Source organism: Oncorhynchus masou, chromosome 14 (assembly GCF_036934945.1).
Source record: "Oncorhynchus masou masou isolate Uvic2021 chromosome 14, UVic_Omas_1.1, whole genome shotgun sequence".
Classification (NCBI taxonomy): Eukaryota; Metazoa; Chordata; class Actinopteri; order Salmoniformes; family Salmonidae; genus Oncorhynchus; species Oncorhynchus masou.
This window is the reverse complement of record NC_088225.1, coordinates 18,278,081-18,294,688: the sequence shown is the minus strand read 5'-3', so window position 1 is coordinate 18,294,688 and position 16,608 is coordinate 18,278,081. Positions and strand designations below refer to the sequence as shown.

Sequence of the window (16,608 nt, the reverse complement as noted above, 5' to 3'; positions counted from 1 at the left end):
CTTTCGATTCAATTTAACTGCATAATTACGCAAAGTTCTATAATTCTGTTCATCAATTTCTAATTTTGACCCATTTCATCATCAGGCTGGTAACTCGAATGAACTTATCCTCTGCAGCAGAGGTAACTCTGGGTCTTCCTTTCCTGCGGCAGTTCTCATGAGAGCCAGTTTCATCATAGCGCTTGATCGTTTTTTGCAACTCCACTTGAAGAAACTTTGACATTTTCCTCATTGACTGACCTTCATGTCTTAAAGTAAGGATAGACTGTCATTTCTCTTTGTTTATTTGAGCAGTTCTTACCATAATATGGACTTGGTCTTTTACCAAATAGGGCTATCTTCTGTATACCACCCCTACCTTGTCACAACAAAACTGATTGGCTAAAACGCATTAAGAAGGAAAGACATTCCACAAATGTACATTTAACAAGGCACACCTGTTAATTGAAATGCATTCCTCATGAATGAAGCGAGTTGAGAGAATGCCAAGAGTGTGCAAAGCTGTCATCCAGGCAAAGGGTGTCTCCTTTGAAGAATCTCAAATATAAAACATATTTCTTTAACACTTTTTTGGTTACTAAATGATTCCATAATAGTTTTGATGTCTTCACTATTATTCTACAATGTAGAGAATAGTAAAAATGAAGAAAACCCCCTGAATGAGTAGGTGTGTCCAAACTGACTGGTACTGTACAGTCGTAGCCAAAAGTTTTGAGAATGACACAAATATTAATTTTCACAAAGTCTGCTGCCTCAGTTTGTATGATGGCAATTTGCATATACTCCAGAATGTTATGAAGAGTGATCAGATGAATTGCAATTAATTGCCAAGTCCCGTTTTGCCATGCAAATGAACTGAATCCCCAAAAAACATTTCCACTGCATTTCAGCACTGCCACAAAAGGCCCAGCTGACATCATGTCAGTGATTCTCTCTTTAACACAGGTGTGAGTGTTGACGAGGACAAATCTGGAGATCACTTGTCACTTGTTGTTTCCTGTATTACCAAATCATGAGAGAGCAAACCACACACGTCAGAGTTATCATAAAGTCCATCTTTAATTATGTGAGCTTCACCATAGCCCCGTGACTCTCAGATCAATTCAGTGTCTATAAATGAATTCCCTGAGAGTGTCAACATAATGGTAACTAAGATAATTTATAGCAAAGATCCACCCCCTAGTCGACATGACAAACCACAGGTCTTAGGAAAACTGCACAAAGGAAGGATTTTACTTGAGAGAGGAGTATCCCATAGCCAGACAGCATTATCTATAAATTATTGTTCAGTTTGCTCTCTTAGACGAGGTTCTACTTCTCGTTCTTGGTACAACATAGTACCAAAACATTACCTCCTCCAATGGCATATATCAATTGTAAATTATCGATACTCCCATATCAAATACAACCCCTCCTGGACAAGATCACAGAGAGGAGTGACTGGCACACAGACATTTTGGAGCCAACTAACTGGTTCCCCTTTAATCCCGCCATCCCTTCACATGGTTTAGGAATAGTTATAGACACATTCACAGATAAGACTAACCTGAACTCTCCCCTCTCTGGGCCCCAAGTAACTGAGCCCTAGCAGAGAAGGGATAACTGCAAACTGCCAACAGTATTATTAATAAAAAAGACATTCTAATGACAATAAATAAGATAAAACATCTTATTTATCTATGTTACCTAACTAATTCTGATTCTGCTACCACACACTCTGTCATGCTGATTGAGTTTGAATAACAGATTGGAAGCTTCAAAAGGAGGATGGTGTTTGGAATCATCATTCTTCCTCTGTCAACCATGGTTACCTGCAAGGAAACATGTGCCGTCATAATTGCTTTGCAGAAAAAGGTCTTCACAGGCAAGGATATTGCTGCCAGGAAGATTGCACCTAAATCAACCATTTATAGGATCATCAATAACTTCAAGGAGAGCGGTTCAATTGTTGTGAAGAAGGCTTCAGGGCGCCCAAGAAAGTCCAGCAAGCGCCAGGACCGTCTCCTTAAGTTGATTCAGCTGCGGGATTGGTGCACCACTAGTACAGAGCTTGCTCAGGAATGGCAGCAGGCAGGTGTGAGAGCATCTGCACACACAGTGAGGTGAAGATTTTTGGAGGATGGTCTGAAGGGCAGCAAAGAAGCTACTTCTCTCCAGGAAAAACATCAGGGACAGACTGATATTCTGCAAAAGATACAGGGATTGGACTGCTGAGGACTGGGGTAAAGTAATTTTCTCTGATGAATTCCCTTTCCGTTTGTTTGGGGCATCTGGAAAAAAAGCTTGTCCGGAGAAGACAAGGTGAGCGCTACCATCCGTCCTGTGTCATGCCAACAGTAAAGCATCCTGAGACCATTCATGTGTGGGGTTGCTTCTCAGCCAAGGAAGTGGGCTCACTCACAATTTTGCCTAAGAACACAGTCATAAATAAAGAATGGTACCAACACATCCTCCGAGAGCAACTTCTCCCAACCATCCAGGAACAGTTTGGTGATGAACAATGCCTTTTCCAGCATGATGGAGCACCTTGCCATAAGGCAAAAGTGAAAACTAAGTGGCTTGGGGAACAAAACATCGATATTTTGGGTCCATGGCCAGGAAACTTCTCAGACCTTAATCCCATTGAGAACTTGTGGTCAATCCTCAAGGGGCGGGTGGACAAACAAAACCCCACAAATTCTGACAAACTCCAAGCATTGATTATGCAAGAATGTACTGCCATCAGTCAGGATGTGGCCCAGAAGTTAATTGACAGCATGCCAGGGTTTAATGGAGAGGTCTTGAAAAAGAAGGGTCAACACTGTAAATATTGACTCTTTGCATCAACTTCATGTAATTGTCAATAAAAGCCTTTGACACTTATGAAATGCTTGTAATTATACTTCAGTATTCCATAGTAACATCTGATAAAAAATATCTAAAGACAAGTAAACAGCAAACGTCGTGGAAATTAATATTTGTTTCGTTCTCACCACTTTTGGCCACGACTGTATATATATATATATTTCATCATATCAGAGCACTATATATAGTATGGGGCTTGAGCCCTATTGTTAAGACGTGCAGTTCATACTCAATCCCTCTACTTCCCGTTCCCACGATTATTTCCCACTTTCATCAGTGACTGTGTATGCGAGTATTTCAGCTGTTCTGCTATCATGTGCCTGTGTGTGTTGCTGGCAGGGGTGGAAGGGGTCAAGGTGGGTGGTTAGGAAACATGTTGCTCTGGTAGGGCGGTGGCAGTCATGCAAATAACTGCCGGTCTCACAGTAATTGACCGTTAATTAACATAAAGACGTTTAGCATCTCCTGGCTTCCATGCATACTGTAGCCTGTAAACCACCGATGCAGACCTTTGGAACATCTACATTTTAAAAAGTCTGAAACATCCATGTAATATAGTCTACTCCATCACAATAAATCCATTCTTTATTTTAGACTGGTCTAAAGAAATCTGATATGAAGAAAATGTAGTCTATTTCAGAAGAACAGAATAGCATACTCTGAGTTGTCCTTATGTTAGGCCCTGATATGGTATTGTCATATGGCTGTGGGCTACACTAGTTAGCAGACAAGATTTCCTTAAAATTCTGTGGCATTATATTTTATTATTTTATAGTATGAAGAATACAATTGAACATTGCTTAATAAAATGGAAAGGATATTTCCTCTAAACTATTTGAGGGAGTGCTCACATGTGGCTATTCTGTGTTGAGCAGTTAACAAAGAAGTTGGTCCTCCTGAATGCTTAATTTAGAGTTATTTATGCAACTTTAGTGGTGATACAAATGTTGGGCAAATGTTTTGATTTTTAGTACATTCTCAGGCTGCATGATAGGACTCAAATGATGATTTGAAAAAGTCACAGGAAAGGCATGAGCTCTGATTTGTTTCTTGTGCAGGCTACACACTAAACCAGTCTCATTCACAATTTGACAAGCACTTGATAATATTCTAACCAGGCCTCGGATTTCCCGGCGGCATCATCCTTGTATGGCAGTGATGCCCCCTAACAAATCCAGCTGGGTGGGTTTTCTCTTACCAGAGGCAGCTGTTCTATCTTGCTGATGGACCAAAAACCCACCCAGCTGTCGTCGTTCAGCCACGACTCGGTTGAACATAAGATATTACAGTTTTTAATGTCCCGTTGGTAGGATATCCTTGATCGGAGATCATCCATTTTGTTATCCAACGATTGCATGTTTTATGTTTTAACCCGGAAGCCATCCACACCAATGTGTTGGAGGACACCTGGCGACCATGTCAGCGAGGATGCGCCCGGCCCGCCACAGGAGTCACTAGAGCACGATGGGACAACGAAATCTCAGTCTGCCAAACCCTCTTCTAACCCGGGCGATGCTGGGCCAATTGTGCACCGCCTCATGGGTATTTCAGTCACAGCCAGCTGTGATTGAACCTGGGTCTGTAGTGATGCCTCAAGAACTGCAATGCAGTGCCTTAGACCACTGTGCCACTCGGGAGGACACCACATATTGATTTTAACAAGCATTTGGTCCCCCAAAAAATGCGGCCCACTGTAGAATTTCAAAATCCGGATTTATCCCTCGAGCCAAAAAGTTTGCCCAACCCTGCTCTACATGGTTATAAATCGGATTAATGTGCTTAATTTTAAGAAGTTATTTGACCACTTTAGTTGTGTTACAAACCTTAACAAAACACATAGGCCTTTGGGCTAGGCTACATGAGGTGTGTGACTATGATTTGAAAAAAATCGCAAAAGAAAGGCATGAACTGTTTCTTGCGTTACACGCTGGGCATCATTCACAAGTGATAATATATAATTCAGAAGTGATAGACTAATATTGTCACCCATCAGACTATTCTTGATTTAATCTTGTCTTTACATATACTAAATAGCATATGTGTGAAATTTGTTTTGATTTAGAATGGACCATTATCATGCACCTGTCTCGGAACAGGGGCAGGGGGAAAAATACATGTAATCTATGCACCTAAATATCGAATGGAAAACGCTTTTCCCGTGGTTCCTTTTCATGCCAGCCAGGTCGACTATACTCCTGTTGTAAAGCGAAACATTGTACTTAATATCAAGAAAGTTGATAAATAAATATAGTAGGCCGAGCCTATAGAAAGCTGATGAGATCCTCCTCTTTTTAATAGAGGCCATTAAAACTGTTTTCTCACATAATTGCATAGTCTATAGAAATGTTGCTCAACATGAGCTCATGGGCTCTCATGAAGTGTTTTATTTTATTTTTGATAACATTTGCATTGATGTCAGAGTGATTATAGGGACAATAGAGTGCTCAGTACCAGGCAGTTAGCAAGTTTGGTAGACTACTTATGACCATCAGCAGCATCAGAGCTTGGAGAAGCCTAGTTACCATGACTACAGTCACATGGAATTTGACTGCGGTCATATGACTCGTGACTGCAGGTGTGATGGTAATACTGTCACTGTAATAGCCCTATGCTCTGGAGATGCTGGAAGGGGAGGAGTTGGGAGGCAGGTGGGTATCGAGCGGCCCTCTGGTGATGCTGGAAGGCGTTGGGAGGCAGGGGGTTATTGAGCAGCCCTCTGGTGATGCTGGAAGGGGAGGCGTTGGGAGGCAGGGGGGTATCGAGCGGCCTCTGGTGATGCTGAAAGGGGAGGCGTTGGGAGGCAGGGGGGTTTTGAGCGGCCCTCTGGTGATGCTGGAAGGGGAGGCGTTGGGAGGCAGCGGGGTATCGAACGGCCCTCTGCGCGGCCTGACACTGATGATGACCTTGGCCTCTGGTACTAATGGAAGTAGAGGGCAGGAGAGGTCTCTCTCTCTCAGTCAGTCTGTCTGTCTGTCTGTCTGTCTGTCTGTCTGTCTGTCTGTCTGTCTGTCTGTCTGTCTGTCTGCCTGCCCTCCACTATCTCCTTTATGTTTGTTGGAGTCTACAAGGTGTCAGTCATTATCTTCCATCTTCTCTCATCTATCTCTCTGGTTCTTCCCTTTCTCCTTTTCTCCACCTCCAGTCCATTCTCTCTACATGTTGTTCTTACTGTATCCCTGTATTGTTTAAAGAGCTATAATGTTCTGAACAAGGAAAATCTTCACCATGACATAATGGTCCGTTTTTAGGTCAAACAGATTGTTATCACTGCAAGAGCACATTACGGTGGCTAACTACTAAACAAGTATCCATTGGTCAAAAGAAATGGTCTGAAAAAGCAGTCAACATGGCAGTTACCTTATCTATTATGAGTACAGAATACATGTAGGATTTTGCCTGGGTTACGTCTCGTTACACAACCTAGCTTCTTGGTAATCCCCTCTTTTATAATTGAATTTCGATTTGCGCCTTACAAAAAGAGGGAAATAATCCCTGTCATTGATCTTTGCTGATATTGATTAGTCTGCGTAAGATTAAGCACATTATGTGATTGACTGTACAATCAGTGGTCCGTAGAAGAGGGACAGATGGTGAATGACAGTCAGTGAGAGAGACAGACCCTACATCTCCCCGTACTGCGCCGCCTGTCTCTGACTAAGCCTGTAGGGTAAAACAATTCTTACTAAAATAACTCCAGACAACAGGAGGTTGGGGGCACCTTAATTGGGTAGGATGGGCTCGTGCTAATGGCTGGAGTGGGATTGATGGAATGGTATCAAATACATCAAACACATGGTTGAATAACATTGCATTTGCTCCGTTCCAGACATTATTATGAGCCGTCCTCCCCTCAGCAGCCTCCACTGCTCCAGACGTTAATAACGGATATTGTTTATGTTTTTCTAAATTAAAACATGTTTTATGATTCTGCGTATATTGTATTTGTTTGTGTTAGCTATAGGTTTGTGTGCATGTGTGTGTTTGTGTGTGTGTCTCAGTTTGTGTCTGAGTGTACTGTATGTATGTATGTATGTATTTGTATGTGAGTGTGTGTGTGTGAGTCTGTGTGTGTGAGTGAGTGTTGTGCATACTGTATTAGCAGCAGTGTTGCCGCGGGGCTCCAGCTGTGAGGGCTGGGCTGCCGGGTGCAGAGGGAGAGTTTTCTCCCGCCCTCTGTTCCAGCCACACTCCTCAACATGAGCCTGAAACAGAAACTCCAACCTGTGAGTACTCCAACTCTACTCTCTCACTCCCTATTCTCTTCTTCCTTTCTCTTCCTGTCTCACTCCTGTCCTTTTCTGCCTCTCCTCTTACCCTCATGGTCATCTGGTGGTTCGTAGCAGGCTACCTAGCTCCATCCTCTGTATTGACAGTGAGGCAGGGACAGTGACGGATGTTGTTAGTGCTGTTGTCACCTTGTTGTCGTCATAATTTCTCTTGTGTCACTTGTCGCCCACTTTTTTTTCATAGGTGATAAATATGTTGATGTTTTGTGGGCTCCAGGGTACTTGTTGGTCTCTGGAATTTGGAATGTTCATTTGATAAGCATGAATCAACTTTAATTTTGTTCTGAAAATGATTATTCTAATTTAAAGAGAACAGTTCACAGTACCTTAGTGGTGTTTGTTTTGGTGCATGAAACAAAACTAGTGTCAGAGGTTTTTAATTTCAGACTGGATTGTTACTGAAGTATTAACATAGTTAGGTGTTCTTTATGCAAATAGCTAGTGTTTGTTTTTAATATTTTAAAAGGTATTTGTTGTATTCTATGTCAGATGTTATTGTATTTTCCAATAAGGACTGTTCACTCTTATAAGCCCTGAGTGGTTTGGGTTAAACATTGTGGTGCAGACAGCATGGATCTTATTCAGGCTGTCATTATGAAACAGGACTGGAAATGATGTCAATAATCTGAAATGACCCAGATGAGTGATTCTGGTTAACACACACACACACTGCCCATCCCTCAGCTTGCTCCCACAGGTTCATCATGTTAGATGTTAAACTCAGTCCTCAGGGAGAATCCTGATCGTTGGTACAGAACGCATCTGTCAGAGACAGAGCCCAGTGACACGTGGAATCACAAGCCTCATTTAGCCACAAACATTGGTAGCAATAAGGCCTAAGGTCCTAAGCCCGATGTAGCCCCCAGCAGTCAGGTCTCCTTTCATACGGTATGTAGCAAACAGTACTGCAGGTGTACAATCTTCATTTCATCATCCTGTTGCAGGAGAACTTTCCTGCAATGCAGAAAATGTAAAGCGTGTTGTGTATTTGAGGTTTAAAAAGGCTTCTGAAGTTTCCACTTTGAAATGCCATTAATTATAATCCACATAATAATTCACATTTCCTGTTGCTGCAGAGTTATTTTCCTGCTGTATCGAACTGGCTAAAATTAAGATCCTACATCTGTACAGTACTTTAAATGCTCTGCTATGAGAGGTTCTGCAGTGCATTTTGACATCCTCAGTCTTCAGTCAATCGTTTCAGTTTGTTGTTTCAAATTGTTTATTCAGGGTAAGAAATGCATTAACTGAAATATCCATTTAATTAAAGCTCGGTCCTACTCTATTCCCAGTATTAGATTCGTTTACTGACTACTGGAGCAGCACTGGACTGGGTAAGAGTTGGGTCATAGAGTGGTAAGTGGGCAGTGTGTAGTCTGGATGGGAATCCATAGGAGATTAACCATGTGGTGTCATTTTACCACCTCTAGGACTGATTGTATGTGGGGACTTTAGCCTTACAGGTTTGTTCTCTTACTTTGAGTCTGAACATCTTTTCCATTTAAGAATCAAAGCTGTGAGGGCTGAGAGAGGTCAGATGTTCTGGAAAGAGATGGAAATTGTCATAGGGAGCTTTCACCTTCTACTCAGGTTATTTAGTAGGGCAAAAACCTTGTAGCACTGAACATGCCGCATTTAATGTACCTGTATTTTGTGATCCAGCTAAGTAGGGATATTGGAGAGGGTTGGCAGCAAGGGCACCCTGGTACCACTGTGTGTTTTTACAGATTATTCTGTCACCATGGCTATGTTCGTAGTTATGCAAACTATACATGCAAAGTAGGATGAGCCAGTGGAGGTTCCACCAGCCTAGCCTGCAGAACATGTTGACTGTGTATGTTACACCAGCCTAGCCTGCAGAACATGTTGACTGTGGAGGTTACACCAGCCTAGCCTGCAGAACATGTTGACTGTGGAGGTTCCACCAGCCTAGCCTGCAGAACATGTTGACTGTGGAGGTTCCACCAGCCTAGCCTGCAGAACATGTTGACTGTGGAGGTTCCACCAGCCTAGCCTGCAGAACATGTTGACTGTGGAGGTTCCACCAGCCTAGCCTGCAGAACATGTTGACTGTGTATGTTACACCAGCCTAGCCTGCAGAACATGTTGACTGTGTAGGTTACACCAGCCTAGCCTGCAGAACATGTTGACTGTGGAGGTTCCACCAGCCTAGCCTGCAGAACATGTTGACTGTGGAGGTTCCACCAGCCTAGCCTGCAGAACATGTTGACTGTGGAGGTTCCACCAGCCTAGCCTGCAGAACATGTTGACTGTGGAGGTTACACCAGCCCAGCCTGCAGCACATGTTGACTGCAGAGGTTCCACCAGCCCAGCCTGCAGCACATGTTGATCAGGGAGGTTCCACCAGCCCAGCCTGCAGCACATGTTGACTGTGGTGGTTCCACCAGCCTAGTGTGCAGCACATGTTGATCAGGGAGGTTGCACCAGCCTAACCTGCAGCACATGTTAACTGTCATGAATCTTGAGTGAGACAACAACAGATTGTATTTATTTTCTAATTTAACCTTTATTTAAATAGGCAAGTCAGTTAAGAACAAATTCTTATTTACAATGACAGTCTACCCCGGCCAAACCCGGACGACGTTGGGCCAATTGTGCGGCGCCCTATGGGACTCCCAATCACATCCGGATGTGATATAGCCTGGAATCGAACCAGGGATTGTAGTGACTTCTCTTGCACTGAGATGCAGGACCTTAGACCGCTGCACCATTCGGGAGCCCATATGGGTGATATCAGAGAGCACATTGTGCACCATGGTCTGCCAATGTCCAGAGCTGTAAAAATACTTGAAAGTACTACATAAGTAGTTTCTTGGGGTATCTGTACTTTACTTTACTATTTATATTTTTTACAACTTTTTTTTCCAAAAGAAAATGATGTACTTTTTACTCTATACATTTTCCCTGACACCCAAAAGTACTCATTACATTTTGAATGGTTAGCAGGACAGGAAAATTGTCTAATTTACACACTTATCAAGAGAACATCCCTGGTCATCCATACAGCCTCTACGTCAAGCACACAGACAGTTTTGACCAATACTGCCCTCCTACACAAGCACTCACAAAAGGTGTTAGTGAAAATGAACCAAAATCACCCAGCTCTTTGCAACAATCCCTGTCGATTTGCTTGTAAATTAGGGCACTTACCCTGCTCTGCCATTGGCCGAGGGACAGTGCAGGGGGTCACATGGTGTGGCAGGTGAGCTGCAGCAGGGTCTTTTAAAAGGCCAGTGAGCGGGGTGGGGCGGGGGAGAAGGGTACAGACAGCCAGGCAGCCAGAGAGGGTCCACTCCCCAGCAGTGGTCTGTTAGAGCTGGGCACATAGGCACTGGGCCACTGGGTAGCTGATCCAGAGCATTGTGCTGGACATAGCGGGCTAGGATGGAGCAGGGGAGGACCAATATGTTCCGGGGGAGACAGGGTGGGCTGCTGGGGAATTTAAGGGGGACCAGGGTGTCGTGCTCCTCCTCCTGCTGCTGCTGTGGTCGGGACCAGGATAGACTGGAGCTCCTGGATATGGAGGCTCTCATCGTTGTACCGGTTAGTAGGAGCACTAGGCTCAGACTGATTGAAATGGTCGATGTGAGTGTGATCGATGTGAGTGTGTGATGGGTTATTGTCGTCCATTCAGATACTGTGGTTTTGGCGATGGTGTGTGAGGAAAATGTACATTTTTAGGTAATATTATGGTCTGTGCCGTTACTATGAGAACACAATCAATCCTCTCTGTATTTCAATTTGCACTTATGATTTACTTACCTTTTATTATAGTTGATTTGGTTCCTACTTGGCTGTACTGACTGTGTTGAACACTCAGAAATCAGACCCCCGTCAACCATGTAGATATTTGTCTTGTGAAAAGCTGTGCTTTGGCTTCTACATTGTTTGTGTTGAGTCCTTTGAGACAGATATTGTTTATACTCCAGGACATAATTGTCTTCATGACAACATGACTGGCTAGCTGTGAGACTGAGGGATGTTTGTGTGAACATTTACACTCATTGCATTGTATTACACACACGCACGCACACACACGCACACACACACATACACACACACACACACACACACACGCACACACACGCACACACACACACACACACACACACACACACACACACACACACACACACACACACACACACACACACTACTTCTCACTCTGGAATACATTTACATTTACATTTAAGTCATCTAGCAGACGCTCTTATCCAGAGCGACTTACAAATTGGTGAATTCACCTTCTGACATCCAGTGGAACAGCCACTTTACAATAGTGCATCTAAATCATTAAGGGGGGGTGGTGAGAAGGATTACTTATCCTATCCTAGGTATTCCTTGAAGAGGTGGGGTTTCAGGTGTCTCCGGAAGGTGGTGATTGACTCCGCTGTCCTGGCGTCGTGAGGGAGTTTGTTCCACCATTGGGGGCCAGAGCAGCGAACAGTTTTGACTGGGCTGAGCGGGAACTGTACTTCCTCAATGGTAGGGAGGCGAGCAGGCCAGAGGTGGATGAACGCAGTGCCCTTGCTTGGGTGTAGGGCCTGATCAGAGCCTGGAGGTACTGCGGTGCCGTTCCCCTCACAGCTCCGTAGGCAAGCACCATGGTCTTGTAGCGGATGCGAGCTTCAACTGGGAGCCAGTGGAGAGAGCGGAGGAGCGGGGTGACGTGCGAGAACTTGGGAAGGTTGAACACCAGACGGGCTGCGGCGTTCTGGATGAGTTGTAGGGGTTTAATGGCACAGGCAGGGAGCCCAGCCAGCAGCGAGTTGCAGTAATCCAGACGGGAGATGACAAGTGCCTGGATTAGGACCTGCGCCGCTTCCTGTGTGAGGCAGGGTCGTACTCTGCGGATGTTGTAGAGCATGAACCTACAGGAACGGGCCACCGCCATGATGTTGGTTGAGAACGACAGGGTGTTGTCCAGGATCACGCCAAGGTTCTTAGCGCTCTGGGAGGAGGACACAATGGAGTTGTCAACCGTGATGGCGAGATCATGGAACGGGCAGTCCTTCCCCGGGAGGAAGAGCAGCTCCGTCTTGCCGAGGTTCAGCTTGAGGTGGTGATCCGTCATCCACACTAATATGTCTGCCAGACATGCAGAGATGCGATTCGCCACCTGGTCATCAGAAGGGGGAAAGGAGAAGATTAATTGTGTGTCGTCTGCATAGCAATGATAGGAGAGACCATGTGAGGTTATGACAGAGCCAAGTGACTTGGTGTATAGCGAGAATAGGAGAGGGCCTAGAACAGAGCCCTGGGGGACACCAGTGGTGAGAGCGCGTGGCGAGGAGACAGATTCTCGCCACGCCACCTGGTAGGAGCGACCTGTCAGGTAGGACGCAATCCAAGCGTGGGCCGCGCCGGAGATGCCCAACTCGGAGAGGGTGGAGAGCAGGATCTGATGGTTCACAGTATCGAAGGCAGCCGATAGGTCTAGAAGGATGAGAGCAGAGGAGAGAGAGTTAGCTTTAGCAGTGCGGAGCGCCTCCGTGATGCAGAGAAGAGCAGTCTCAGTTGAATGGCTAGTCTTGAAACCTGACTGATTTGGATCAAGAAGGTCATTCTGAGAGAGATAGCGGGAGAGCTGGCCAAGGACGGCACGTTCAAGAGTTTTGGAGAGAAAAGAAAGAAGGGATACTGGTCTGTAGTTGTTGACATCGGAGGGATCGAGTGTAGGTTTCTTCAGAAGGGGTGCAACTCTCGCTCTCTTGAAGACGGAAGGGACGTAGCCAGCGGTCAGGGATGAGTTGATGAGCGAGGTGAGGTAAGGGAGAAGGTCCCCGGAAATGGTCTGGAGGAGAGAGGAGGGGATAGGGTCGAGCGGGCAGGTTGTTGGGCGGCCGGCCGTCACAAGAAGCGAGATTTCATCTGGAGAGAGAGGGGAGAAAGAGGTCAGAGCACAGGGTAGGGCAGTGTGAGCAGAACCAGCGGTGTCGTTTGACTTAGCAAACGAGGATCGGATGTCGTCGACCTTCTTTTCAAAATGGTTGACGAAGTCATCTGCAGAGAGGGAGGAGGGGGGGGGGGAGGAGGATTCAGGAGGGAGGAGAAGGTGGCAAAGAGCTTCCTAGGGTTAGAGGCAGATGCTTGGAATTTAGAGTGGTAGAAAGTGGCTTTAGCAGCAGAGACAGAGGAGGAAAATGTAGAGAGGAGGGAGTGAAAGGATGCCAGGTCCGCAGGGAGCGAGTTTTCCTCCATTTCCGCTCGGCTGCCCGGAGCTCTGTTCTGTGAGCTCGCAATGAGTCATCGAGCCACGGAGCGGGAGGGGAGGACCGAGCCGGCCTGGAGGATAGGGGACATAGAGAGTCAAAGGATGCAGAAAGGGAAGAGAGGAGGGTTGAGGAGGCAGAGTCAGGAGAAAGGTTGGAGAAGGTATGAGCAGAGGGAAGAGATGAAAGGATGGAAGAGGAAAGAGTAGCGGGGGAGAGAGAGCGAAGGTTGGGACGGCGCGATACCATCCGAGTAGGGGCAGTGTGGGAAGTGTTGGATGAGAGCGAGAGGGAAAAGGATACAAGGTAGTGGTCGGAGACTTGGAGGGGAGTTGCAGTGAGGTTAGTGGAAGAACAGCATCTAGTAAAGATGAGGTCGAGCGTATTGCCTGCCTTGTGAGTAGGGGGGAAGGTGAGAGGGTGAGGTCAAAAGAGGAGAGGAGTGGAAAGAAGGAGGCAGAGAGGAATGAGTCAAAGGTAGACGTGGGGAGGTTAAAGTCGCCCAGGACTGTGAGAGGTGAGCCGTCCTCAGGAAAGGAGCTTATCAAGGCATCAAGCTCATTGATGAACTCTCCGAGGAACCTGGAGGGCGATAAATGATAAGAATGTTAAGCTTGAAAGGGCTGGTAACTGTGACAGCATGGAATTCAAAGGAGGCGATAGATAGATGGGTAAGGGGAGAGAGAGAGAATGACCACTTGGGAGAGATGAGGATCCCGGTGCCACCACCCCGCTGACCAGAAGCTCTCGGGGTGTGCGAGAACACGTGGGCGGACGAAGAGAGAGCAGTAGGAGTAGCAGTGTTATCTGTGGTGATCCATGTTTCCGTCAGTGCCAGGAAGTCGAGGGACTGGAGGGAGGCATAGGCTGAGATGAACTCTGCCTTGTTGGCCGCAGATCGGCAGTTCCAGAGGCTACCGGAGACCAGGAACTCCACGTGGGTCGTGCGCGCTGGGACCACCAGATTAGGGTGGCCGCGGCCACGCGGTGTGGAGCGTTTGTATGGTCTGTGCAGAGAGGAGAGAACAGGGATAGATAGACACATAGTTAACAGGGTACAGAAGAGGCTACGCTAATGCAAAGGAGATTGGAATGACAAGTGGACTACGCGTCTCGAATGTTCAGAAAGTTAAGCTTACGTAGCAAGAATCTTATTGACTAAAATGATTGAAATGAAACAGTACTGCTGGAGTAGGCTAGCTGGTAGTGGCTGCGATGTTGACACTACACTAATCAAGTCGTTCCGTCGAGTGTAATAGTTTCTACAGTGCTGCTATTCGGGGGCTAGCTGGCTAGCTAGCAAGTACTGTAATAGTTACTACAGTGCTGCTAACCTAGAAAATCGCTCTAGGCTACACAATTGTCTTAGATACAAAGACGGCTATGTAGCTAGCTAGCTACGATCAAACAAAACAAACCGTTGTACTGTAATAGTTACTACAGTGCTGCTAATCGGGGGCTAGCTGGCTAGCTACGTTAGAAGAACGACAATAGCTGGCCAGCTAACCTAGAAAATCGCTCTAGACTACACAATTGTCTTAGATACAAAGACGGCTATGTAGCTGGCTAGCTACGATCAAACAAATCAAACCGTTGTACTGTAATGAAGTGAAATGAAAATGTGATACTACCTGTGGAACGACGGAATGTTGACCGGGTAGTTGGAGTTCAATTCGGTAGAGGTTGGCTAGCTGTTGGCTAGCTAGCTAGCAGCATTTCCTACGTTAAGGACGACAAATAGCTGGCTAGCTAACCTCGGTAAATTAAGATAATCACTCTAAGTCTACACACTCTAAACTGCACAATTATCTTGGATACGAAGACAACTATGTAGCTAGCTGACACTACGCTAATCGAGTCGTTCAGTTGAGTGTAATAGTTTCTACAGTGCTAGTGGACAGTGGATGTTAGCTAGCTGCTTAGCTAGCTGCTGGGCAGATACGTTAGGACGACGAAATACGATAATCAAGCAATTGTCGTTGATACAAAGACGGCTATGTAGCTGGCTAAGAAGAAGTTGCTAAGATTAGACAAATCAAACCGTTGTACTATAACGAAATGTAATGAAAAGTTATAAAAAGTTATACTACCTGCGGACCGAAGTGTAGATGCGGCCGCTCGCTCCAACCGAATACACATGAACTATTTTTTTAAGCTGCTGCTGTTGTAGTTGTGCTGGGGTGATAGACATGTGGGTTGAAGGCCCGCGGTGTCAGACACAGTAGGTAGTTAGACAGAACACAGTTGCTCCCCTTCCTTCCCCCAAAGGGCACAACAAAGACAATATCAGGTCCTGTTCTGCTCCTCTCTTCTGAACTGCCTTCTGCTCTGGTTCCCTGAACCCACGTCCCTCGGGTTTCTCGGCACAGTTCTCTGACATGACTCACTCTCTTTCCCATTTCTTATACTGCTTTCCATTTTGCTAAGGCTGTTTGGCTTATCATCTCATATTCTTGGGGTTCTAATCAAGGCCTTTTCAGCAGGGTGGTGATATTCTGTTTAAATTACGTTTCACTTTTACTGTCCGTGATTAATCTAGATTCAGCAGGACTCTCTGACCATCTCTGCCCTCTCCCTGTTTAGGTACTGTCCCTAGGGGCTGATGTCCTGCCAGAGTACAAGCTCCAGGCGCCTCGCATCCACAAGTGGACCATCCTCCACTACAGTCCCTTCAAGGCGGTGTGGGACTGGGTCATCCTCCTGCTGGTCATCTACACGGCCGTCTTCACCCCCTACTCTGCTGCCTTCCTGCTCAACGAGGTGGAGGACGAGCTCCGGCGCTCCTGTGGCTACACCTGCAACCCCCTCAACGTGGTGGATCTGGTGGTGGACGTTATGTTTATCGTGGACATTCTCATCAACTTCCGGACCACATATGTCAATCACAATGACGAGGTGGTCAGTCACCCGGGGCGCATCGCCCAACATTACTTCAAAGGCTGGTTCCTCATTGATATAGTGGCAGCCATCCCCTTTGACCTGCTCATATTCCGCTCTGGCTCTGATGAGGTGAGATGGATGGAGGAGAAGGTGGATCATTTACATCTATGTGTAGTAATGGTCCTTTTTTTGCAGTGTTGGTCAGTGTACCAATTCAACAAAGACTCTCTCATAAATCTTCTTGTTCTTTCATATGAATTGCTTTATTTGTACTTTGAACCTCTCTCCTCTCAGCCCCAGACAACCACTCTGATTGGCTTGCTGAAGACTGCTCGGCTGCTGCGATTGGTGCGTGTGGCGCGGAA

At 45.9% G+C, this 16,608-nt stretch overlaps 1 protein-coding gene across 3 annotated transcripts in view; it reads left to right on the top strand.

Annotated features, from left to right (window-relative positions):
• The window catches only part of kcnh6a (potassium voltage-gated channel, subfamily H (eag-related), member 6a), a 43,710-nt gene that overhangs the window by 15,718 nt on the left and 11,384 nt on the right, over nt 1-16,608 (top strand). For all 3 annotated transcript variants that reach the window (XM_064986765.1, XM_064986766.1, XM_064986764.1), the window contains 2 exons: nt 15,947-16,372; nt 16,538-16,608. The exon at nt 16,538-16,608 is cut by the window's right edge and continues 347 nt beyond it. In XM_064986765.1, the coding sequence (XP_064842837.1) occupies nt 15,947-16,372; nt 16,538-16,608 (497 nt within the window). The remainder of the gene's footprint in view (nt 1-15,946; nt 16,373-16,537) is intronic.